The sequence below is a fragment of the Catharus ustulatus genome, chromosome 20, assembly GCF_009819885.2.
Source record: "Catharus ustulatus isolate bCatUst1 chromosome 20, bCatUst1.pri.v2, whole genome shotgun sequence".
Classification (NCBI taxonomy): domain Eukaryota; kingdom Metazoa; phylum Chordata; class Aves; order Passeriformes; family Turdidae; genus Catharus; species Catharus ustulatus.
In genome coordinates, this window is record NC_046240.1 from 7,787,587 (window position 1) to 7,814,113 (window position 26,527).

Consider the following 26,527-nt stretch of genomic DNA (forward strand, 5'->3'; position numbering starts at 1 on the left):
TCCTTGGTGAGCGCTGAGCGCCGAACAAAGCCCCGCGCATCCCGGGATGTGCCACCCAGCCGTGCCGAGGGCCATTGTCCCCGCCCGGCCGCGAAATCCCCATTCCACGCTTAGGAGCTGCAGAAAAGAGCCTCTCTCTCCCAGACCTGCAAAAGAGCATCTCCCCATGTCGTGCATTGAAAATATGGAAAGGGCAATGCATATAGAAATCTAATTATTGGCAGGCACAGCCCGGCTTTTAGCATGATAATCGTGGGCCCTGGAGCTTTCTTGTGCACGGACCCCTGAAAGATAATCATGAAAGCAGAAGTTAAAACTATTGAATTTCCGTCATTCATTCAAAATCCGCTTTGATTATGTTGACACGATTTTTGTTTGTTCCTACACGGCGATGAGAAACTGTTATTAATCACTTCTAAATATTTCAGAGACAAAAGGAGCTGCCTGGCCGGGGCGATGGGGACAGCGCTGCCAACAGGGAAGGGTGACGGCGGGGTGTCCCCAGCGACACTGCTGGGGCGGGGAAAGGGGAAGGGAAAAGGGAAGGGAAGGAGGAAGGGAAGGGGTCGGTGAGAGGCGCGGCCGCCGCCCCCCGGGACCCCGAGCCCTCCCTCCCTCCCTCCCGCCGCCCTTAAAGCCCGGCCCGCGCCCTGCCGAGCTCCAGCCCATGGCCACGGAGCGGGGCTCGCCCGGGCTGCTGGCCCTGCTGGCCCTGCTGCCACCGCTGCTGCTGCTGCTGCTGCTGTCCCGGGCGGGCAGCGCCGACCGCTGCAGCTGGAGGGGCAGGTGGGTGCGCACGGCCGGGGCTGGGGATCGCGGGAGCGAGCGGTGCCGCCGTGCTGGAGTCTTTGCTTCAGCCACTGCCAGGGAAATACACCACTAATGTTCTTCATATTCTCAAATACAACGTGCTTTCCCACTGAGTTTTGTTGCCTTTTTACTTTTCTTTTAACTATGCTGGTGCGGATTTGATTTTCATAAGTGACCGCAGCAAAAGGAACTGTTCTGAAAGCAGCGGCCTGAGAGAGAGCTCGGGAGCAAGTCCAGCACCACCCTTTTTATCAAAAACATTTTCTTGGTGAGATTATATTGGAAATATGTAAAATAATTTTAGAAAGTAGATCTTTAAACCAAACTTTTCAGGCATAACTTTGCTGTGCAGCTCCTGCTGCAAGTCAGTGGCTCTCGCCTCCATCCACCCACTCGTGTGGGATTTTCTGGACAGCTGAGCACTTGTACCACAAGGAAAAGTTTTGAGCTATTTATTTAGCAGTGAGAAGTTGTCCCTGACATTTCTCTGGGTGCTGCAGGCATCCGAGTATGGATTTGGTGAAAGGGGCTGAGGCTCCTTCCCGTGCACCCAGCTGTGAGCATTCCCTGTCCCTCTGTGGCTCCTGCGTGGTGCTGCAGCTCAGATCCGAGGGGAGGGAGGGAAGGAGCCCAGTCCAGCTGGAGAAAGCCAATTTAAGGGTCACTAAGAGAACTAGAAATAAGATCTGTATGTTCAGGTGGTGTGTGCTGCAGTGGCTTCTCTTCTCTTCTCTTCTCTTCTCTTCTCTTCTCTTCTCTTCTCTTCTCTTCTCTTCTCTTCTCTTCTCTTCTCTTCTCTTCTCTTCTCTTCTCTTCTCTTCTCTTCTCTTCTCTTCTCTTCTCTTCTCTTCTCTTCTCTTCTCTTCTCTTCTCTTCTCTTCTCTTCTCTTCTCTTCTCTTCTCTTCTCTTCTCTTCTCTTCTCTTCTCTTCTCTTCTCTTCTCTTCTCTCCCCGTCTCTGACAGATCCCTGGTGTTTTTTGGCAGTGGTTTGAGCTGGGAGCCCCGTTCCCGTGCCGTGGAGCAGGTGCACCTGCGCTGCACCGAGGGCTCCCTGGAGTGGATGTACCCAGCACGAGCCCTGCGAGTGCTCCTGGAGCCCAACGTGGCCAGCGCCCAGCACAGCACGGTCTGCATCAAACCCGCCAGCGACTTCCAGGGCGCCAGCATCTACGTGGAGCGCGCTGGGCAGCTGCACCTGGTGCTGAGCGAGGCCGAGGGGGCTCGGCCCCAGCACGTGTCCTGCTTCAGCTCGCAGAGCCCACAAGGAGTGGCCCTGTTCCTGCAGGCCAGCCCGCAGAGGGACATCAGCCGCCGCACCGCCAGCTTCCAGTACAAGCTGCTGAGCAACCAGAGCGCCACTGGGCCCGACTTCAAAAAGATGGCCCTGGTTGAAGGTGAGAGCAGGGGCTCCACTTTTGGGGCAGATCTAAGGTGGCAGCTGACCCCCATTGAGCTGGTGCATCCCTGGTGACAGAGGCTGCTTTGGCATTGCAAATGGGGCCCTTCTGCCCGGCAGTGCCCTCGCTGAGAACATCCTCTGTGTTCTTCCTTTGCTGTGGTGGTATTTGCGTAACAAGAATTTTGGTTTGCATCTGATCATGATGTTCTTCAGGCTGGTAGTTCTGCCCCATTTCCCCTCTGAATCCACCAGTCCTTTTGCAATGGGGTGTACTATAGTCATATAAGTAACTGCTCTGTTTTTTCCAGCTATGTGCCGTCCTTGTGACAACATGGAACTCCTTATGGCCATTTGCAGCAGTGATTTTGGTAAGGGGAGTCGTTCTGCCTTTAATTTATATTGATTATTTGGATTTATTTGCTGGGTTTTTTTCTTTGAATAATAGCATGACTGTGCTCTCTGAGCTGGGAAAGAAACTGGAAAAGAATCTGAATGGGGGGGCAAGGTGAAACCTAGAATGGAGAAGCTTTGCTGCCAAGGTCCTCATTTCCTGCAGGCAGAAAGGTGATGAACTAAAACTGAACTGTGAGTAATCTCACAGGTGTGCTGCTGGCTCAACAGGTGTGTAGATGTACACTCAGGTTGAACATGCTTGGTGTGGTCATTTTTATTCCTTTTGTCAGTATTTTTTTACCCCAACTACGAATATCCCTTCTGCCCTCACAGTTTGCACACTCCCCATTTATTTTTTTTCTGTAGAGGCAGTGAGTTGTTTTCAACTTAGATAAAGATTTCATGTGATTTAAACTTTCCTTCCTAGTTAGGTTTCATCCCTTATGAGGGAATAGCGTAGTTATTAGTCCATAACAAAAGAAATAATAAGAAATAGTTATCTGATAATACATTAAAATATTTTTTCCATTTTTCTTAATAATACAATAGAATTTTTTCTTTCAATTATGATTTGTTAATTTTATTCCCACATTTTTCCACATGCACATTTGTACATCTTCGATTAGCTCAAACAGCTAAAGCTGTAGAGCTGCCTCTCCACATAGCCACAATTCCATCACTGTAAATGTACCTAAATAAAGAAATAAAACTACAAACTCCAAATTCAACATTTAAAAACCCCACCAAATCACTGCTGTCCTACCAGGGCTCGCCATACTTTAATGCTGATAAAATCAGACACCATCATCAGGTGCAAATACAAAACCAGTGCAGAGCATGCTTCCTTAAGAGTGCTCCACAGCTGGTAATTTTTATTCTTTTTCTAAATTAATTGGTGCTCTCCAGCCTGTTGTTTGTCCTGGAGGAAGGTGCCAATGTCCCCACCAGAGACTGACAGATGTGGGGGCCCAGGCACACAAAGGGGGCACTCACACTCACAGCAGCAGCAGAGCAGAAGAAACAGCCCTTTGAACTGACTCTATTTATGGCCTGACTTCCCTGCCCTGCGCTCACAAATCGCTATCATCAGCTTTTTTGATTAGAGAAAATAGCTGCTAATGAAAGTGTAAATGACACAGGAGTGAATGGGGGTTTGTGATTATCCTCAGCACGGGGGTCTGCAGTCACTGCACCCCGAGCAGTGCAGAGCAACTTGGAGCACAGGAACAAGTGCATTACAGCTTGTCTATAGACTTGAGTGCATCTGATTAAAAATGATCACACAGAGAGGGAGACAGAGAGCAGAGACATCTGTTACACAAAATTCTGGATTCCCTTGGAAAGCTAAATAAATGAGGAAGTTCTTGGAAGGTTGTGAGATAAGGTTTTTCTGCATCTTGGGCTGTTGAGTTTTCTGTATAAAGTGAAGGAGTTTTGTGGCAGGAGGGTGGTTGTTTAACCTCTCACTTGCTGAACAGCTCTCTCTCAAATGGTGAATATTTCTGAGCCTTCTGTGGATGTGGGATGGAAATTAATTTAATTAGTAGAAGAATAATTGATTGGTGTGAAAAATGGGGGCAGTGACAATGATAAAGGTGCCTTCAGGACAACAAACACCTGTCAGATGGGATTCTTCATTCTCCATATGATGGATGCAAAGAATGCTTTCAAACAGAGACAGTGGCTCCTTATGCTTTCCATCCAGCTAGGATCCTTCTGGAAGAAGAAGGTACATTATGCAAAGTGATTTTTAAATAAGGCTTCAAATAAAGTCACTTTAAGAGTTCTGAGTGTTGTTCATCATCTCCCAAAGTTTCTTTTGGTGGATGGATGACATCATCTTTTGAGAGAGAAAAAACCACTAAATCTTTAAATGAAAAACATTTGACAAGCTCTCATTTTTTTTTCTGACCAAATCATATTCTGATTCTTCTTGGATCAACCTCTTGTTAGTGCTGTGAAAGGAAAATCTCCAGAGTCCCCTGGAGTCAGGAAGGAGGTTGCTGTGATGGTCATTGTCTTGGAACACAGATTGAAAAAAATTAATCCCTGAGCTGACCTCTTGTCATGAGTTTTTTTTATCTTCTACTACATTGCATTATCAAGCTTTTTCCTCTGGTGTAGCTGGTGTGAGTAGTCACAAAGCACAATCCCAAGGATGTAGCACAGCTTGTGTGGGGATCCCCTGTGCAAAGGATGCAATGTAAGCTCAGCAGTGTCCCTGTGCAGGTGTAAAAACTGCACAGCAAAGCTGCTCTGCAGTTATTTCATTCCATGAGCTCGTGGTGCCTGCTGTTCTGCTGCTGCTCCATAACCACCTCCTGTCTTCTTCACATCTAGTGGTGAAAGGATCCATCCGAAATGTCTCCCACGACTCAGAGAACCACATGTCCCAGGTGGATGTCAGTGTCCAGAAGGTCTACAGGCAGAAAAACCGAATTTTCCAGCAGGAGGAGCGGGGTGGGGAGTGGCGAGGCCCCATCCGAACCCTCCTGCAGTGCAAGGTGAAGAAGGGAGGGGGAGATTTCCTCTTCACTGGCAATGAACACTTTGGGGAAGCCTGGCTGGGCTGTGCCCCTCGGTTTAAGGATTTCATGTTGGTTTACCAGGCTGCCAGAGAAAGGGGAGCCAACCCCTGCGAGTTTGAGCTCAACTGACATGAGAGACGCTGTTGCTGAGACTTGAAAAATTCCAGCCCAGTCTTTGGATACTGAATTTGGAGAAGAGTTAAAACCAAGGACTGAAGTTAACAATTCCACCCAAACTGGGACCTGGAGGATTTCCTGAAGATAATGGCTCTGTGAGCCCTGTGAACTCGGAATTTGAACTCACATTAATTTCTCTTTCTTCACATTTTCTTTGCCTCACAAAATAATCTGGATTTTGGAAAGACTATCTTTTGGGGAAGGTTAGAAAGCAGCCTGTGCTCAGTACTAGAGAAGTCTGTCTAACATCTCTTGCTCTGTGAAAATTTTACATGCTTTTTTTCTAGATATTTTTCTCTCCTCCCCAGTCTCTGTTTGATTTCTCTTCCTTTACAGGCAAATGTGAAAACTCTCTCTAACCTGGGAAGAAAAACTACCTCTAAAGCAAAAAAATCCTCTTCTTCACAAGAGCTACCTGATTTTTAAAATGGGACATAGATGCTGTGGAAAGCACATGCTCTTTTCTGATATTGAAAAACATTAAGGAGTTTAATACAAGCACAGACAAAACACAACTAGGTCACCTCCTTGAAGTTCTGTTGAGCTAATTTAGGATCAAGAATTGCTTATAATGGTATTTTCACCTAAATTATCTGCCTCTTTTCAATCAGCTTTTATTATTTGATGGGTGGCTCCTCCCACCCTCCCTTAGTGCTTTAGCCAGCCTGACATAATTCCCTGTATTTTATGTAAATGGAATTGCTACACCGTAAAATGATATACAAATGTGTCTACCACACAGAGCCCAATAAATGGTGTGAATAAACCCATTATTTCCCATGTAATGGCATCTGAGTGCAGCCTGGGCAACACAGGGCTGACAGATGTGAGCCCATGACAGGGCCTGGAGAAAACTGAATGAGGAGAACTCTGACAGGCCACAATTAATTGACTTTTGGAATGACTCCTCTTTTCCACAGTTCTACTTGGCTGAGCAAGATTCACAAATTGCTGTCTTGAACTTTTTTATGGGACAAAATAGCTGCCAATGAAAGTCTAAATGAAATGAGCTTTGAATAGGAGTCATACAATGACCACACTGTGACATGTTTTTTACTGACATTGATTATTTGAGAAGTAGCAGCCACTTAATTGGGAGGGAATTAGGAATGGGGGAAGAAATGGGAGGCAGTCAGAGGACTGGGTACAGAAATACAGTCTGTTAAACACTAACCAAATACAATTTTACTAAAATAGGGAATATCTTGATAAAGTTTTTTATTTATATTTACAGAGAGTATAATGTGGAGTCTAAGGCAGTTGTTCTTTTTGCTGAAAAGAAAAACTAAATCAAGAGATGTCATTAGCAAGGACGAAAACACTTTGTATAAATATGATCATGCTGATTTCCCTGGGGCCTCAGTACCTGCTCAAGCCTCTGGCTGTAGTCACAGTCAAGTTTACACAGGCTTAAAATAACACTTTGTCTATCTTTAGAAACTGAGGCAAAGGTCTGGCAGACCCAACTGACCTCCTAATCCCAGGGACATTATGGGACAAGTAGTGAAGATGAGGATTTAGTTTTTGTAGTACCTATCACACTGCTCAAGCAACAGTGTGTGAGTTTGCAAACTTTTCAGATAGTTTCTCCCCCAAAACCTTCCTCAGCCCAACTCACTTTGGAGAACTTCAGATGGAAATGTTTAACTTGTTTCATGGATGGTTTGTTTGAGCTGATTTTGAGATCTGTTGAGGCCCCAGAGCAGCTCCCTGCTGAGTTGTTTTCCACTGGCCACACAAGTTGCAATTTCACTGTGTGCTCTCAGGAACCATCACCTATTGCTGCTTCCAGGTGTAACTCACTGGCAGATGCTGGATCTCACCTAAGGCTTTCTGAAGCAATCCCACACTGTATTTTTAATTGTCCATCTTCCTGCAGGTGCTGAGCATGATTTTGCTTACCCAAAAGGTCTCCAGTTTTGTTTACTGGGTAAGATGATCTCATGCTCAGTGAGGATGCAGCATTAATGGGTGTGTGGCTCAGGGGAAGGAGGCAGTTTAGGACCAGTCCAGAGAACACCACAGCTCTGCCTGCCCCTTCCCCAGCCCTCCCAAACCCAGTGAGTGATGCACTAAAAGCATCTCTGTACCCTGTTGTGTCTTCACTTCTGCCTCACTCCCTGCTTTGACCCTGAGCAGAGAACAGAACATTCAGAGTTAGGGTTTACTGTGAGTTTTTATTGAATTCAAGCCATCACCATTCACTAACCAGCTCCTAGAGTGTCACAGGCACATGGACCAGGTGGCACAGAATCCATGGTGGAGGCAGAGAATCCATGGTGGAGGCACAGAATCCATGGTGGAGGCACAAAATCCATGGTGGAGGCCCTGCTTGTGTGTGGCTGGCACAGCTACAAACAATAACACACCTCACACAGACTGAACAGGGTTGATATATCAGCATAAGCAACAGGTTTATAACCCCATAAGCATTTCTTTTCCTAAATATACTGTTTTATCGATGTCTTCAATTGAAGAAAAGATTAAACATTCATTTATTTTCATTCAGCAACTGTTTTTTTAATTTGCTCTCACTTGTATGTTAAAATGCAAATCAATGCACATCCTCATAGCATTAACACCAGAATTTTTTTTTTTGTAGACTAAGCTGCTTTCTTTTTAATGCTAAAAAGAGAATTGCAATTAAAATATATGCTCCCATCTATGTCTTGTTTAAAACCAGTGCATCTCTGAGAAGTACTGCCCAAGTAAAACCACTTCAGTTGTGTTGAAAAGGTTTCAAAATGATCATTTATCATGCAGTAACTAGAATTTTTCCTAAACACACTAGCATTTATTTCTAGTTATAATAGTTATATGACACTAGTCTCCAATATATGCAGGGTACCTGAAGCTAGCCAAAACAGTTTTCCTCAGAAGCCCAGAGATTGGTCCTGGTAATGCCAAGGTCACCATTTCCATCTCCATACAGGTCATTCACTTAAAAGCTGGACTCAGTGATCCTTGTGAGTCCCTTCCAACTCAGGATACTCTGTAATTCTGTGAATTCCAAATTAACAGAGCTTCCCTCTATGACTTGTAGTCATTCATAGCACAAAAGGAAGCAGAGCAGAGGTTCAGGAGCCCAGCAGAAGGTTTGTTTCACTGCCTGGTAATGCAGGGCACCTCATGTGTTCCACATGCTTGCTCCTACACCAGTGTCCAATGTCAGGAATCACACTTTGTCCAACGAGGCAGAGTAACAGCTGCTCTTCACTTTGTCTGGGTGTCCCTCTAGACTATGGCCACAGAAGCCCACAGACTCAGAGGTCAGTGCTGACACCTCTTTAAAGTTAAGAAGCAAGGAACAGAGGATGGGGACTTCTCCACTGCACAGACTGCTGGAGCACATTTCTGCCACAGCCAAGGGACAGAGCACTCCTTCAGCACCCTGCTCAGTGGATCTGCAGCCCTGTGGCACCAGCAAAAGGATTTATCAGAGGGAACTGCTCTTATCTTTCACTGCTGAAAAACAGGAAGAGCAGAAAACCCAGTTTGTCATCCCTTGCTGGCTCCCAGCAGGACACATCCTCCTTCAGCACCTTTTGCAGCATTCTGCTCAGGTTGGGAATTTTAGTGCTGACTGTGCTTTGGAAAGCAGAGACTCTTGAGAGAGCAGAACTGCTCCAAAGACAGCCATGGCACTTTCAGATCCACCATCAATTCCATATCCCATTCTGACCAAAAAATTGGAAGAAATGAGACTTGTGCTATCCTTGACAAAGTACTAAGAGTTTACAAACCAAATAAAAACAGAGCTGCCAAGCCTGAATTCCTGAAACCTCTCTCCAAAGCACTTTGGCTAATGTAGAATGTAGTCACAGAGGTTCTTTCAAGCCTTCTAACAATTCCCTGCCAAACTGGCAGCAGTGGCTTTGTGTTCTATTTCACCAAGTCCTGTAAGGGAGTTTTACAAATCCAAGTCCAGGAAGGTTCTCATGTGAGCTTCCCATGGGCTACAAGAAATAAGAGCTGGCACAGTAAATCCAGAGGCACCAACAAGGTAAAGGTCCAGTAACTGAGATCCAAATACCTTGATTGCCTACAGATTGTTTTAACCTAAGTAACAAGTACAGATTTCTCTGTATGTGGTGAGAACTTCTGAAGACATACCACAACCCAAAGAACACCAGGAGAATTAAAAATCCATCCCAGGAGGAATGGATGTATATCCTCCTTTGTGCTAATTCTCTGTATGTCAAAAGACTCACCCTGTCAGCCCACAGCCTTCATGCAGAGAGGAACCAGCATTTTCCAGGTACTTGCACTCTGTCTTGAGACTCCTCAAACTGGAGTCCCACAAATACGCAAGAAATCCAGTTTCTACCACCTGAACAACAAAAGATACACCAGCAGAGAATATCCCACCTCATAAAGAGGAGAAGCTTTATGACAGGAGACCCTGAGACCAGCAATGCATCCCTGAACTCCTCAGCACACACAATAAAAACCCAGCACTGAAGAGCCTTCAGTGTGAAGATGTGAAGCATGTTGTAGGTCAGAAGGTGACACAGAATGCTTCATCCCACAATCTTCATCACAGGATGCACACCACTGCTCTGCAGGATATCTTCCTGACAACTCTCTGGTGTATTCCCAGTGTCTGGGCTGATGTCATTTGTTTCCTGGTGATTCTAATACCATTTCCTTCCCATCAATTCTAGAAGTCTCTGCAGTTCCATTCTGATGAGATTTTTCATATTGGCTTTTATAATTCAGAGCCAAGACCTGAACTTAGGGATTTCAACAGCTCTTTCTGTAGCTTCTGGTGGAGTCACACTGAGAACACCTGTATGGACAACAGTCTGTGCACGGGCAAAAGGGCAACAGTGAGACATCCCTCACAGCCTGAATTTGTCAAGGAATTCTCCTGTTTTTCTCAAAGGGGTTACTGTTACCCGTGGAACACATGAATTCTGTTGCTCCTTTACAGGAAACCAAAGAAGCCACAGGGACCACTGAAGACATTTAATAAGGATTTGCACCATAACTTTGATTGTAGGGCAATCACGACCTTTTCAAACCATTGTAGTTTTTACTATCACCAACATTTTGCTAAATCACTACCTAATGGCTTTAGCAATTCAGACCAAAGCACTGGCAGATTTCCTAGACTGCTTAAAAGAGATTATAATTTTCATATCAAACAATCAATCTTTGAGACAGATAACCTGTGTTGTAAATGAACTAAACTGAGATACAAGACCTTACTCTTTCATGTGACAGAGGGAGAGAGCAGCATCACTGGAAAACAGCCAGAAGGCTGGGTACAAGGCTTCAGTGAACTGGGCTTTGAACTTATAGATCAAGTTATTCTTCTCCCCCACCGCCATGAAGATCACAAAGCCCCCCTCACAGTGGAGCAGCACCCCAATCTTGGTAGCCTTGGTGTTGGGCAGGCACTTTTCCACGTCGTTGTGCCAGGATGATATTCTGGAGTTGAGCCACTCGATGCACCAGGACTTGCTGTTCCTGCCCAGGCGGCTGTCGGCGCCGCGCCGCTCCATGCTGCCGTAGCACACCCCCACGGCGCAGAAGCTGCTCTGCTGCAGCTGCACCTCCCAGTAGTGGATGCCTCTCTTGAAGCACTGGAAGCCCAGCACCTGGCGGTAGTCGGTGAAGCGCTGGGGGTGCTGCTTGTGACCCGGGAAGGAGTCGGAGATGGATATCCTGGTGTAGTTGTCGGACAGAACCAGGGTGTTGTGAGCTGTGTTGTAATCCAGAGTGATGTTGGCAGCGTCTGCAATGACACCAATCACTTGAAGGTACTGAAGAACAAAGCACGGTTATTTATCCTGTTTGTTTATCCTGTTTATCCTCAGCACTTGTTGCCATGTTCATTTGCACTCCTCCTCAGTGCAGTTCTTAGGGCCACAGTAAAAGCTGCTGGGTTTAACTGGGTTTAACTCTAGGTTACACAGCAGGCAAATGGAGGGAGAGTTTTCTTCCTTCCTGCAGCCCCACAGGATCCCTTTATCACCCAAACACACCCTGGTAAATGGCAATTGCTGATCTGGCAGCAAAGGGTATGCCATGCTGTATAGCATCTTAACAAGCCATCATGGGCTACATTAAAGCCTGCATTACATTTAAAAACAATCCAGTGCATTACACTGTGTTTCTAGGTTACCCCAATGCTGTCTTTTGGGGAAAACCAAAGTCATTACTTAAAAAAATTCATTTATCTTCATAAAGATACATCGACGCTGAAGATTAATTTGATTCATTTGGCAAAAGAACCACTTAGAAACCCCCTGCCCCCTTTTTCTCCAGAAACTTCCTTCATTTATAACAACTTATTAAGCTAATGAAACCCCCTCAGAAGAATTTTTGTCAAGGTAACTACAGAGAACACATAACACCAGTACAGCAAGAGTAAAGTTCATCTTTAAGGAGTGTAATGTTGGGTGTCTTACACTGCAAGAGCTCCTCTCTGGGTTTCTTCAGGAAGCTGTCAATGAGCTCTTTAGAAGCACCAGCAGCAGCAGCAGCAGCAGCAGCAGGAGCAGGTGTAATGGTTGGTGCTGTGTCAACAGAAGAAAAGAGAGTTTGGCCAGTTGGGAAGAGACCTCACATGTTTAACACCCTGTCACAGACACAGGCTGGAGCTGATCTGGTTTAACTTTCTGCTCCATGCAGGGTTAACTTCAATATTAGCTGTTCACTGTCATGTCAAGTTTTGAAAATCCCACTCTCTGAACAACTCCCCTCAGTGTTTGATTGCTCTCACAGTTTTGCTCAATACACTAACAACAATGACCATCTTGTCATTTTAAGAGCAGTCAATGAAAATTAGGATAGGCATGATGAAAGTTTGGACTCACCAACTTTAGCAGCTTTCTTTTTCTCTTCTGGAGGGGGAGAAAGAAAAAAAGTGAACTGTGAGTTCTACTGGGAGGCAAAAGCCACTGGTAAGATTACATCAGCTGTAACACCATCACCATGGCTCTTCTGAAACTGCAGCAGAGAAGAGCAGACAGTCCAGCAGGCTGAAGCCATGTACAAACACCCTCATCTTGGAAAGCTGCACATCAAGCACAACCTTCCATTTGCTTCCTATTTCACAGGGTCATAAGCCTGGAATACTCCTGTTCCCATGAGGAACACTATTCCTTTCATTTTAGGGCAGCAACAGGAGCTGCAGCTCCATTCCAGTCCTGCTTCCCCAGCACTTGGACCATGTGTCAAGAGCTCCCTGGAAGTAACAGCTGTTTCTTAATACCTGCATTTACTTCAAGAAGAAAACATGGAAGACCATCCAAACAGGCTACAGTGCCCATTAATTCTGGTATCTGGACAGAACTGTACTGAAAGGCCCAGTATAACCTGCCACAAAGACCATCACCCAGCCCTAGACTGGAAGCAGAAAAATGTTTGAGTAAGGCTCCTTTAATCACCACTTACTGGTATCTGTCTCCCCCTGTGAAGGGCTTTGAGCTGGGGGAATGGTTTTCTCTTTGTGGGTCTGATCTGTGAGGGAGGAAGAAAAAAAACAGAACATGAACAGGTCCTAAGCAGAACTCAATACACACAAATCTATAAAACAAACAATAAGGTAATTGGCACAAATTAAAAAAACCTGCAACAACCAGAGGGTGGGGAGGCTCTGCTTTGCTTTACTGACACCACTACAGGCTCATGCACCCCTGCACCTGTGCAGTTCACAAGGCATCCATCCCCAAATATCCCCAAGCACCCTCCCTTGCCTGTGCCAAGGTGCTCACTGCAGGTCATCACTGCATCACCACCACAGCAAACAGCTCTTGGGTAACTGCTTCAACTCCCATTTAGCAGTAAAGCCATAGTTAGCACAGGATGATGTTTTGCAGTACTTACGTGGTCCAGGGGGCTTTTTTCCAACAGAGGGTTTGTTTAGATGAGCTGCTGGAGGGGCCTTAAATTTCCCAAGTTTGGCTGCAATGATGATAATTTACATTATGGTTTGTATGGCCAGGAACAGTCATGCATTAGTGAGGATATTTTTCCATCTTATTTTTCAGCTATGAAGAACTGAGGTGATATTTGGCAGAGATGGGAACTGCACACCCATGCCCTGGTCCAAAAGACAATTTGGCTTAACCCAGAAAGCAGAACTTTGTTCCACCACACTTACACAAGCAGCACCTTTACAGCTGGGTAAGTGGAGTCCTGCCATTCTAAAGCCTTTCAAATCCCCCCTCAAATCCACACCCAACCCTGCTACATAGTAACACCATAAATTACTCTAAGGAAGAAAGGCTGGGCTGTGCAGAAGTGTGTAATATCATGATACCAATCAGCTTATCCAAGTATAGATAACAGGGAAGAAACACTGGCACATTTTGTCTCCCAATTTAGCCCAGACTGTAATGTTTTTGTGCGGAAATGGAGCTCTGCAGAGATTGGAAGACACAATTTATATTAATCAATTGTATTTTTTGTACTTTAAAAAAAAAATATTTGGATTGGAAAGATCCCTCATTTCAGCTCAAAGCAAAAATAGAAAATGCCAATTTCCCCAGTGATACAGTACCGTCGTCTTTTTTCTCCCTACTCTGAATCACTGAAATTTTCACTACATCTTTGAGGATAATGGCAGCCTGGTAAGTGGAATGCATCACACTTTGGTCCATTTCAACTACAGGAACGAAAGCCTCTTTTATTGATGTTTTTTGCAGTGCTGCTGCTCTCTGAAACAACAAATGAGAGATCACCTTGTGTAGCACACAGAGAAAAATACAACCAACTTATTTTAAATGGGGTGGAGTTTGTGCATTCATCTCAAACTCCAGGGAACAAAGGCTACAGTCAGACACAGCTCATGGCAAAATTCCAGCAGCAGCTCAGGTGCCTTAAATCCCACTGGTACCTGAAGCAGTGACCAGAGAGGGCACAGCACAGAGCTGCCACACCTCACAGAGGTGACACCTGCCCAGTGACCCCTCTGCTTGTACCACACACCCCTTCAGCATTCTTCCACTGATATTTGGGAACTTTTCAGTACACCCTTTGATAGCAGGGTCTTGCACACCACTGCATTTCCATTTGACTCTGGAGAGCAGGAAGATCACAGCAGGTTTTTGTCATTCTGCATTCTAGAATGAAGAACTGGATTCACATTTAAGTGACACATTACCTTCAAAAACAGAACATCATCACTTTCAGTCAGTGCCATCTCAATTTGATCTTTGAGAGAGTGAATTTCATTCTTCTTATTTCCCAAAACACTGTAAATATAATCAAACTTATTCCAAACTCTCTTTTCTTCCTCTGTAATTGCTTTCATGATCTCGTTTTCTCTTTCTTCAATTAGAGCTTTTATTTCTGAAAACTCATTTCTGATCAATTCCTTCTTTCTTGAAGCTGTCTCCTGGAGCAGACAAGAGCAGATAGGCAGTGGTTTCAAAAGAACAGTTTGTAAACAAAATAGTCTCGAAAAACTCTGAGGAACAAACAAGCAAAAGAAGAGCTGTGGATTTCTATGTGGCTTGGAAAGAAAACTCCTTCACTCACAAGGAATGGAGCCATTCTCTGTGTCACCCTCTCGTGAGGCTGTAAAACCTTGCAGTGCCTGGTTCACTCCCATCTCCCACAGAGCTGCCTGGCCCTGCCAGAACTCCTCCTTTCTGTTCCCTCCTAGTAACACCTCCTGCTGCCAATGCAGCCTCAGTGCCACAGCCATTGTGACAAGGGTGCAGCCTGAGAGCCCTCTGAAGAGTCACCCACTTACAGCAGATTGGCTCTGGTTTGTTTTCACCGTGTTCATTGCCCGGGCAGTTTTTTCACTGTGGTTATGCAGCTCCACCAGTTTTTTCTTCAGCAGCGTCTGCAACAGGAGAGACCAGAAAGTATTTCAGAGAGGCAGTTGTCATGTCTGCTCTCAGTTTTAAATATACTTTTAAGTACCCTCAGCTTAAAACCTACCTTCCCTTGAACCTTAGAAGGTGTAAAAGTCCTGCACACTTGTGGCACCCAGACCCTCCCCACCTCTCCCAAGAGCAAGATGTCACTGCTGACACTCTCTTCACAAAGGACCCGGTGCTTTCTGCACAGCAGTTCTCATGCTGAGAATAAATGTTACATTAGCTCTCACTCTGGATTTCAGGCACAAAGTTGAATCTACTGTTCACCCCTCTCCTTTTGAGGACTTTCTCATTCAGATGTGATTTACCTGCTCCTTTCATTCAAGATTCTGCTAAGCTCAATTAGGGTTAAGTTCTGCAGCTAAGCGTGTCCATTCTCACTGAACAGCAGGAGTTTGGCCACCTAAACGTTTCAGGATACTTTATTCATCCACACAGATTTTTAGCTGTGCTGGAAAATATAAAGGCCAGGTTTCCTTCTTTTCTACCCTTCTGGCTTTCATCTATATACTTGAGACCCTAGGACACCTTTATAATTCTTCTTCAGAACATCAGCAGAGGAATGTTAGCCCCTCGGGCTGTGACAAGCACTGGCAGGGAGCAGAATGGCAAAGAGGGTCGGGGTGATGCCACAGAGCGTGGGAAGCCTCAGTGGTGAGCCCAGCCCAGGAACCGGCAATCAGCTGCCCGACAGCGCCTTCCCAAGCCCTGCCCCGAGCAACATCCGGGAGAGAGCAGGGAAAAGCAAGGAATGACCCCGAGGATGTGCCTGTGTACATTTTTGAGGGCAGATAAGAGTTTTGTCAATGCCTGACACGAGGTTTACAGCCGGTATCTCGCTCTGGCCTCCACCCCGCACTCCAGAGCGGCTCCCCAAGGGAGCCAAGGGCCACTCCGGGGTGCCCTTGAGAGGCTGTTCCAGCCCCGGGGGCCACCGGCCACCCCCGGCTTCTCACCTGGGCAGCGGCTTTTGCCTGCTCCAAGGGGATGGTGGGGCACAGCTTGTGCCCGAGCAGGCAGAGGGAGCAGATGCAGGCGCCGTGGTTGCTGCAGAAGAACTCGAAGAGCCTGTTGTGCTGGGGGCACTTTCGCTGCTGCAGGTCGCGCAGGGGCGGGCAGAGCTGGTGGTCGCGGAAGGCGGGGCTGTCGCGGTGCGGCCGCAGGTGCTCGGCGCAGAAGGACGCGGTGCAGGTCAGGCAGGTCTGCACGGCCGGAGCCTCCCGGCAGCTGTCGCAGGACACGGGGGGCTCCTGCGCCCAGCACCCCCCCGCTGTCTCCACAGCCCCGTTCTCCTCCTCCTGCTCCTCGCCCTTGGCCCCAGCGCGGCCCTGGAGCTGCTCCACCACCCGGCACAGCACCGTGTTCTTCTGCAGCTGCGGGCGGCCCTCGAAGGTGGCCCGGCACTGCGGGCAGCTGAAACCCCTCGAGAGGCCGGCCCAGGTGAGCTCCAGGCAGGCGGCGCAGAAGTTGTGCCCGCAGGGCACCGTCACGGGGCTGCTGAAGAGGCAGAGGCAGATGGAGCAGGTGAGCTCCTCTTCCAGCCCCGACAGGCTCGGCTCCGACTCCAGCGCTGCCATCGCTCCGTCCGCAGCAGCCCCAAGAGCCAGAAACAAACCCGGGCTCGGAGAAACGAAACTGTGAGCAGGGCTTTCCGGAAAACGACGTGTTCCATCCCCGCCCCGACGGGAGGGGCGGCGGCCGGGGGACGAACCCTGCGGCGCCCGCCCATGTCGGGGGCCGGGCAGCGCCGGGATGCTCGGGGCTCTGACCTGGGGAACAGGACCCCTGGGGCAGGGACGGGACCTCCGGGGCAGGAACGGGACCCCTGGGCAGGGACGGGACCCCCAGGGCAGGGATGGGATCCCCGGGGCGGGCACGGTGTAAGGGTGGGTCTGAAGATTGCCTGATTCTGCCTTACAATCATCGTCAGAAACTGAGACCCTGAGACCCCACCACTCACTCTGGGCAGGAGATGCTGGGCCTGGTGCCAATGGACTGTGTCAGGTGTGTGCTGCACTGTCACGCTGCGCTGCGTTCGGGCAGGTGCAGGCTGAAGGAACCGTACTTTCTACACCTGAGCAACAGGCCTCACACACAATAGTCCATAAATCTCCCCACCTTTTGGCCAGCAGCCCCTCGCCTTGAAATGGACTATAAAATTATCACTCTCAGAAGAGACCTTTGAGACTTCTTTATCCCCACGCATGGAAGACATCGACGGATGATCCGAGGACATCCCATCTGTTGGTAGCTATTCCCCCCTATTCTCTCTCTCTCTGTGTCCCTTCTCTCCCTCTCTACTTCATCATCTTTTTATCTCTCTCTCTCTCTCTCTCACTATTACCCCAAAACTGCATTGTTTGCCCCCAAGCTTTGCTGCTTGTTGCTGAACAAAACCTTAGTCTCTTGCTGTTGTCTTTTGAACCCTGTGGTCGAACGAACCATCACGACCCCTGCTCAGTATCAAATCTGTGACCCCCCCAGTAATTAAAACAGACTGTGGTGGGCTGCAGCAAAATGTGCTCTCAACTCCTGTCCAGTGGGAAAACAACTTGTGTGGAGAACTCCTGAGGTTCCCTTTAATGTAATTTAGGAGTATTAGCAGGCAATCTTGTTGGTGTTAGTCCTTGGGGACTTTCTAGAATGTTCAGTAGTTACACAGAATCACAGAAAGAACTGGGTTGGGAAAAGACCTTTAAGATCATCTAGTCCAACCTATGACCTAACCTAACACCTCCTCATTAACATCTGACCTAAATTTATCTTGGTGCAGTTTAGGATTGTGTCCTCTCGTTCTATCAGTTGTTGCCTGAGAGGAGACCAACCCCACCAGGCTACAGCCACCTTTCAGGGAGCTGTAAAGAGTGATGAGGTCATCCCTGAGTCTTTTTTTCTCCAGGATAAACATCCCCAGCTCCTTCAGCCATTCCTCACAGGTCTGTGTTCCAGACCCTCACAGGGTTTGTGTTCCCAGCCCCTCACAGGGTTTGTGTTCCAGACCCTCACAGGTTTGTGTTCCAAGCCCATCACAGGTTTGTGTTCCAGGCCCCTCCCCAGCCTCCTCTGGATGTGCTCAAACATCTCAAGATCCTCTCTAAACTGAGGGGCCAGACCTGGACACAGCACTCAAGGTGTGGCCTCCCCAGTGCTGAGTCCAGGGTCAGAATGACCTCCCTGCTTCTGCTGGCCACACTGTTCCTGATCCAGGCCAGGGGCCAATGACCTTCTTGGCCACCAGGGCACACTGCTGGCTCATGATGATGTTCATTGTATAAAGCACTCATAAGAAGTGATGGTGCCTGGTCTGTTACAATTGAAATCAGCCTCTAGCCAGTTCTTTCGGACAATTAAATTAAATCTGGAGAATCAGTGTAACTCTCTGTTGCACAGATAACCTGGACTTGTACCTACATCAGTTTTCCCTGCAGTGCCTTGAAGCACTCCTTCAGGAAAAGCTAAGGGGTTGTGTGTCACAGGGCCCTGAGTCAGTGCTCAGGAACAGGTACAGGTGTATAAAGGACAAGGGAGGCATGTGGAGCTGCAGGGCTGTGACAGGAGCAAAAGTTCAGAGATCAGCTCTGTCATATGCTGGAGGGTGGAGGAGTTTCTAGGAGATGGGCATGGTGCCACAGGTTCACAGCGAGGTTGGCATGTGCTGATCAGGACTTTGAAACTGCTGCCAGAGGAAATGCAAACACCTGACGGGGGGGGGCTGACAGTCACTGCAAAGGAACGTTCTGAAACAGCTGTGCTGTGCATGAGATGGGACCAAAGAGCAGCTCTTAATGTTTGCATTTTTTGTTTTTCCATAGGTGAACAAACACTCTGGGCTCATCTGGACTAAGCCTCTGTCATCTCTCAGAGACTCAGCACCTGCACTGTATTTTCTGTGGCACTCATGTAGTATCAACTGATACAGACAAAGGTATGCAAATAGAAAGGGCAAATACACACCCTCACAATTATAGCTTTTGCTTCTGGACCATAGCACAGGATGCTTAGGGTTCAGATGAGCAATTTAAGTTCCTCGTTGTCAAAAAGGGCTTGAAATTCTGGTTTGGAGGAAGCCAAACCACTCCTGTTGTCTTAAGAGACAATAAAGTTTTAACATAAAAAAATTACTGCTACCATTTAAATAGCTACTGAAGTCATTGCTCTCTTTTGCTTGCAAATACTTGAGAACTTCCTGTGATTCTGAACTAAATCTAACCCTTTGCCCAGACACTGCACTTTCAGAGTGCCCTGCAGAGCCCAAGCAGGGCTTTGGAAGCACAGTGGGATAAACTGCAGCTCACATTCCTGCCCCCAGCAAAGGCCCTGGCAAGAGACAGGAAAGCCCCAGGGACAGAAAGGCAGCAGTGAGGGTTTGTTCAGCCTTTCACCACCTCCTTGTGGGATTCACATGCACATTGTCCCATCCCAGACTCCTCAGAAATGGAGGGATGGGACAAGGGAGGGCTCTTGGCAGCTCCCTTGCCTGCCTGCCCTTGGTCTGATTTGAACTGAGCAGTGAAGCAGTTAGCTTCACACAAACTTGGTAACAATGGGTGAATAAAACTCAGGATTTTATCTTCAATACACCCTCTCTCAGGGGTGTATTTGTTTTCCAGCATCACCTGTTTGGCACAGCCAGAGTGACTCTGCATCCGTTTAATTCATGCCCAAACCACAGTAGGTACGGAACAAGAGGAGCTGTGAAACACTTGCATTTAGCTTTTGCAACTTCCTAAGAATTAACAAATAATGATTTTCCTTAGAAAAAACAATCTTTCCATTAATCCCCACAGTCTGAGCATGACTGTGCTCATGTCTGACATCTTCTTTTCATCCAGTTTGCAGGAACAGCCACACAAATCTAACTGAACTTTTCTCTAAGAAAAACAAATCCTAGCTTGAAATAATGGCATCTAAAGAGAACCACAATGCACAAATTCATTTTGCTTGTATAAAAATGATTCCTTCACAAACAAGACATTTTAATAGGGCTGACGCAAAAATGCACAGTACTTTAATGGATTCATGCACTAGGTCAGAGTACATGACAGCTAAACCACAATGTACAAATTTTCCGGTGTTTGTTTGTATCTAGGGTTTGGTTTTTTCCATGTCTTCTCTGCAGGAGTCAACTACCTAGACAGGGATTATCTGAAAGTTAAGACTTGCCAAGGCTCCAGAGGTACAAGGTGCTACCTCAATGCCAATAATTATTAGAGCTGTGAGTGCAGGGCCTTGCCTGCTGACCCATTCTGCTGCTGGAAAGGGAAGAAGAAAGGCAGCAAGAGGGCAAGAGGGTTTGCTCTAAAACAAACTATGAATGCTGTCACAGCCTACATAGATTAAAACAGTGGGACACAATTGTGCCAGGGGTTCATGTTAAATTCCACTGGTTCTAAGCCAAGTTGACAGTTACCAGTGCTATTTATCTGCCTCAAAATTACAGAAGCTCAAAATCCACAGGGTTTTCTGAACATGTTCAGATGAACTCTAAGAACTGCAGTATGATGCTTGGCAGCAGCAGAGGACAAGTTTTGCACATCAACAATACTTACAATTAATTTTTAAATAAAAGTGACCTCTGGCAGTTATACAGCTCCAGCCTAACCCAGACATTTAAACAGTTACTCACAGTACAGGGTTGTGTTTTATATTTTAATTAAACCATTCAAATTCTGCAGCTTGCTACAGTAGGACATAAATATTAGACTGCCTACAATAAACAAAGTCTTCATGTATTACATAAAAACATAGCCTAAGGGGAAAAAAGGTGTTTTTCTTTGGGCCTACTTCTTTTTAAGACAGTAACATCCACCAGTGCACCTGCCACTTTCAGAACCAGAAGGCAGCATTTCACAGAACAAATCTGCACAATTGTTCACATTTTTTCACATCCTAGATGTTCAATTTTCAACGCTGGATCCATTAACTGGAGGCTCCACGATCAGTCTTGGCTCTATCAGCGCATCCCAGCTTTCAGTTATCTGAAAACAAACCACAGGCAGCCCTTAGCAGGTGCCAGCAACAGCAGCAGATGCAATTTCTGTGTTGTTATGCTTTTGCCTGGACCTGAACAACGGCACCACTGAACCAAGAGCACAGCTCCTCCTGTGTGCCACTGATCCTACTGATGAACCTCAGCCTGCCTGATGTCCTGGGTAAGGAAAGGTGCAGGTGAGAACAACAGTGATGAAATGAAAAGCTGGTAAGAAATGATCTCTGTAAGACATGATGTTGTTTTTTAACCAAAACAAGAGGTTTGATGAGTGGCTGTGACCCCAGTTAATTGAGTAACATGCAAGAACAGATTATGATGATGTAAACATGCACATTCTTGCCAGAAAGGAACAGTTATTTTTGCTTCCATTGATTCAAAACAGATGCATGATTACAGAGGGAATGTCCCTGAGGTGACCAGAGGCAGGCAGCAGGGCAGGTGCCAGCTCTGCAGGGCAGCCCCACGTACCTTGGTGTCCTGAGGCACCGCATACTCGATCAGCTCCTCTCCATCTGCAGACTGGTACACCAGGTCAAACTTCCCTGGCTCCTTAGCAACTGGAAAACAAAACAAACACCTCAACAAGCTACAAACCAAAGAAACTTTAGATCTCTACTACAAACATTGATCAAAACCAGTTTGGTTTTGGTGTTTTGGGGTTTTTTTTTGAGCTCAGTGTCTGGGTTTGTAATTGTAACAAAAAAATCTTGAGGTAAAACTGAATACTGCACATAAAATTAAGGTAATTATCTGACTGCTCACATGAGAAAGTCAACAATATGTTGCTGTAATTTGAGGAAAATGCTCATATGACAATTTTTAATTCTGGCTTAAATGGCAACTGGAGGACACACAGTTTGAGAAACATTCATCATTTCAGGTCTCAGGAACTGCACCTTGTCATTGCAGGGACCCACTTCCACACCCACTGAAGACATACCATTATTGACCTCACACTTTCTCTGCAGTTCCAGAAAATAATTTCCTTCAGAAAATGAAACCACAGTAGACTTGAGTTACTGACCACTCAAACTGACTGAAAAAAATGATTTTGTAAAAACCCATGAGCATCTTTCAGTTCAACTAGCAAGGGTTAGAACTTCTCAATTTAAACAGACTTTTTGGGGAGGGAATGAGGGGAGGGGTGTGTTGAGAATGAACCCAAGGCAACTGGGGTGTGTAGAGAATGAACCCAAGGCAATTTGGAATACTCCTCAAAAATTAAGTGTTCCTTGGACTTTTGGTTCTCCAGGTGGCAGCACATGACAACAAACCCTTGATGTCCCCAGGTACGTACATTGTCCTGCTGATGTTGAAAGGATCTCAAGTTCAATCTGCTTTTTTTCAGCATTCCAACTGATTATTTTTGCCTCCTTCACAAAGCAACAAGAAAAGAATCAGGTAAGACACACTTCAGCACTGGATAACTATTCCATATTTACAACCAGTGTGCTACTTGATTGTTGCTAGAGGAAAAGAAGTATATTTGGTGATGAAATTTTCCAGCCCTCATGTATAAAATTTGCAAAGAATTAATGCTCAGCAATCTGTAACTACTGGCATCAGTAAACCAAAGTTATTGTCACCAGCTCTGCAGTTTAAATCAGTACGTACCCAGAAACCAAGTTATTTGAACTAGCAACAAAATTTTACTTGCACCAGTTATAAGAACTTGCCCTGACTTCAAACAGCAGTAGACTCAAATACCAGCTACATTTTCTACTTGAGGGTCTGGATTTTTTGTCATCTCTAAAATATTAATGGTTATTAATAATCCTTGTAGTTGGTGGGGTTTTTTGTTTGTTTGGTGGTTTTTTTTGTTGTTGCTGTTGTTTTGTTTTTTAGTAACACCACCTTTCAAATTTTCAATTCGTTTCGGCTTCTGGAGTTTTGATTTTTACTGCTGCACCAGGAATAGCCTGTGAAGTCAACTGGATGCAAGGAAAAACACTGCACAACATCAAAATATTTAAACCATACCTCACCTATCATAGTGAGTGAAGGAAGGGAGGAAAGAAAACCAGTACCTTATAGTCTGAAACTTCAGGACTGTAATTTTCAGTTAGTTCCAGGCGCTGTTGAATGAAATACAAGTAAAAAATTTTAACTTTTCCCAATCTTTGATGATTCCACTTACATCCAGACACAGTTTCTTCAGCAAGAGAAAAGTGCTAGAGCCAAGTCTGCTGTTCCTAGAACCCAATGCCAATCATTGTCCCAGGCAGACTTCCAGGACTTGCTGCTCCAAAGGATTTACGTTCAGGTCAGGCTGTGAGGAGATCAGGGAGATGCATCCCAGTCTCCTCAACTGCAGGGATTTCATTTGCATTTACTTTTTTATTTTGCAGTGCAGTGTAATTATTTGTATGGTAAGATTTGCAATAACATTTACATGGAAAATTACATTCAAAGACAGCAGAGACAGCATTTCTTCTATTATACAAAAACAGAAAGTCTAAAGAAATGCACTTCAGTATATGCTCCAAATGTTAATAAAAATCAAAGCCAGGCTTTACAACAAGTGTATTTTTTAGAGAAACTATTAGGTCAAAAACTTAAGAGTGGCCCAAATGAAACAATTTTAACCTACTAACATTCAGTATTTCCAGAGTTCTTTACCTTAAAGGCAATTCTTTCTCCCACTTGGGGTGGAGCAGCTAGAAGAGGTAATGCACTATAGTCTCTCTTGGGAATCTCCACAGGATTCTGTGAAACAAAGAGTAACCCACTGATTTAATTACTGTGTCAATGAAAACAGAAGACAATGCTCATGCTGTATGGATTGCAACAAGCTCTGAAAACAGTAAGATATTTGCTCTGTTTTAGATAAATAATACAATCACCTTATTGTTGCTTCACAAACACGTCCTCAGGCTGACAAATGGAATTACAGTAAATAAAAGATCAACCTTTATCCCAGTAATCGATTTCTGCTGTTATGAATTACTCTCATCCTACAGGTTCTCTGTACAGTTCAAGCTGCCAGAAAAAGGTGACCTATGCCTGTGTCAGTCACTCACCTGGACTAGGACAGAAGTGTTTGTCGCAGCTTCATTTAACTGCCTCTGTTTCTGGCCTTCACTGCTGTAGTTATAGAAGAAGCCAGGGTTTGCTCCTCTCCCATGGCCCCTCATCATCCCACGAAACCCATGGCCCCTAGGTCCTCTCCAGAAGTTATCCTCTCTGGTTCCACGCCCCCTTCCACGGCCAGGGCTGGCAAACGATCCTTGGGCACTGGCTGGCAACTGTTTAGTGCAGTTCCTTACTATGGAATTACCCAGTCCAGCACCTGCTGCAGGCTTTTTAATGACAAGTGTGTCTGAGTCTGAACTATCAGAGTCTGAAGAGGAGCTCTTTGTTTTGGGAGCCTTGGTGCTGGCTTTTACAGCCACCACATGGTTTGGCACTGGTTTTTCCTTTGCAGTGCTGTCTTGTGCTGGTGTCACCTTCTCATCCTCTGAACTCGAGTCAGAATCTGAACTGGAAGACTGGGGTTTTTTAGCATTTTTACTAATTGCAGTCTTAGTCTTTACAGTATTAGACTTTACAGCCACTTTGTTAGTTTTCACATCAGAATCTGAAGCAGCTTGGGATTTGTCTTTGGGAAGTGTCACCACTACAGTCTTATGGGAAGATTTACTTTCCTTCACATTTAATTCACTGCTGTCACTGTCAGACGATGTGCTGGAGGAATCTGAAGCTCCCACCCTGTTTTTCCTGGACTCTTTGGTGCTATTTTTACCAGAATTTAGAGAGAAGCTCTCATTTGCCCGTTCTAAAGCGATCTTTGCTGCAGCAACCTTTGTCTGCTTTTCATCCTTCTTTTTTGTTGCCAACTGCTTCTCCCTCTCTGTTTTTTTCATCTTTTTAAAATGGGAAGTAGAACTCTCTTCCTTACCTTCTGTGAGACTATTTCTTCCCCCAACTTCTTCTTTTCTTTTTCTTTTTGTGTACCTTTTCTGAGACTCCCAAGTATCTACAGATGTCTCTTCCCTACAAGAGGAATACTCGAGGTTATGCTTCTCCTTTTTCTTTTTCCTTTTATGCTTCCCTTCATTCCTAGAGAATTCTTCCTCATCCTGCTTGTGTCTGTGCCTTTTTTTATCTTCTTTTGTTGTGTAAATAAAGTCATCATCTACATCTTCATAATCATCGGCAACTATCTCTTCCAATTTTACTCTGTTAAAAAAAAAACAACAACAAACCAAAATTCATCATTCAGCATAATGAACATTTTTCCCTACATGTGAGCAGCTCAGGCAAGTTCCCCTGAAGTGAAGATGCTCCAGCTCTTCCTGAGCATCAGTTCCTGCGCTGCCCGTGTCCCATGGCTTGGTACCACCGGGCAGACATGGATGGGGCAGTGCGTGGGGCTGCCCGCGATCCGCTGACACTTCCTGATGCCCTGATCCCGCTGTCCCGGTCCCTGTGTCCCTGTCTCTCTGTCCCTGTCCCTGTCTCTCTGTCCCTGTCCCTGTGTCCCTGTCCCTCAGTCCCTGTGTCCCTGTCCCTCAGTCCCGATCCCTGTCCCTCAGTCCCGATCCCTGTGTCCCTGTCCCGGTCCCTATCCCCCGGTCCCTCTGTCCCTGTGCATGTTCCTGTCCCTCTGTCCCTGTTCCCCTATCGCTGTGTCCCTGTCCCTGTCCCCCTGTCCCTCTATCCCTGTCCCTGTCCCTCTGTCCCTGTCCCTCTGTCCCTGTCCCCCTCTCCCTGTCCCAGTCCCTGTGTTCCTCTGTCCCTGTGTCCCTGTCCCCCTGTCCCTGTCCCTCTATCCCTGTCCCTCTGTCCCCCTGTCCCTCTGTCCCTGTGGCCCTGTCCCTCTATCCCTGTCCCCCTGTCCCTATCCCCCTGTCCCCCTGTCCCCCTATCTCTGTCCCTATCCCCCTGTCCCCTTCTCCCTGTTCCAGTCCCTGTGTTCCTCTGTCCCTGTGTCCCTGTCCCTCTGTCCCTGTCCCCGTCCCTCTACCTCTGTCCCTCAATCCCTCTGTCCCTGTCCCCCTATCTCTGTCCCTCTGTCCCTGTCCCTGTCCCCCTGTCCCTCTGTCCCTGTCCCCCTATCTCTGTCCCTCTGTCCCTCTCCCTCAGTCCCTGTCCCCCTGTCCCTGTCCGTACCTCAGCGAGTCGTTGTCCCGCACCAGGCGCGCGCTCTCGGCGGGCGGCAGCAGCGCCCCCTCGAGGAAGAGGCTGAGGCGGGCGCGGCGGCTGAAGCCGAAGCGGTGGCGGATGAGGCTGAGCAGGTCCGTGACGAGCCGCGCCTGGCCCGGCTCCAGCAGCAGCCAGCACAGCGCGCAGCCCGGGCTGGCCGGCGGAGGGTGGTCGAACACCAGCCGCAGCCGCAGCGGGCCGCCGCTGCCCGCCATCATGGAGGAGGAGGAGGAGGAGGAG

General features: G+C 46.7%; 3 protein-coding genes across 3 annotated transcripts; 1 reads left to right on the plus strand and 2 right to left on the minus strand.

Moving 5' to 3' along the window:
- The first annotated feature begins 1,778 nt into the window (after window positions 1-1,778).
- On the plus strand, window positions 1,779-6,078 carry LOC117005166 (meteorin-like protein). Its single transcript, XM_033076531.2, has 3 exons — window positions 1,779-2,205; window positions 2,519-2,578; window positions 4,944-6,078. The coding sequence occupies exons 1-3, from the start codon at window positions 1,872-1,874 to the stop codon at window positions 5,258-5,260; spliced, it is 711 nt and encodes a 236-aa protein (XP_032932422.1). The 5' UTR covers window positions 1,779-1,871; the 3' UTR covers window positions 5,261-6,078.
- A 1,387-nt stretch (window positions 6,079-7,465) lies between these two features.
- On the minus strand, window positions 7,466-16,814 carry TRIM25 (tripartite motif containing 25). The gene is made up of 9 exons (XM_033076529.1): window positions 16,107-16,814; window positions 15,018-15,113; window positions 14,424-14,657; window positions 13,821-13,977; window positions 13,145-13,222; window positions 12,713-12,778; window positions 12,133-12,159; window positions 11,725-11,832; window positions 7,466-11,048 (listed from the first exon to the last, which is right to left on the minus strand). The coding sequence occupies exons 1-9, from the start codon at window positions 16,725-16,727 to the stop codon at window positions 10,516-10,518; spliced, it is 1,920 nt and encodes a 639-aa protein (XP_032932420.1). The 5' UTR covers window positions 16,728-16,814; the 3' UTR covers window positions 7,466-10,515.
- Window positions 16,815-20,136: 3,322 nt separating this feature from the next.
- COIL (coilin) lies at window positions 20,137-26,505 on the minus strand. The gene is made up of 7 exons (XM_033076723.2): window positions 26,255-26,505; window positions 24,163-25,321; window positions 23,762-23,848; window positions 23,170-23,217; window positions 22,440-22,515; window positions 21,611-21,699; window positions 20,137-21,128 (listed from the first exon to the last, which is right to left on the minus strand). The coding sequence occupies exons 1-7, from the start codon at window positions 26,503-26,505 to the stop codon at window positions 21,048-21,050; spliced, it is 1,791 nt and encodes a 596-aa protein (XP_032932614.1). The 3' UTR covers window positions 20,137-21,047.
- Window positions 26,506-26,527: the final 22 nt, after the last annotated feature.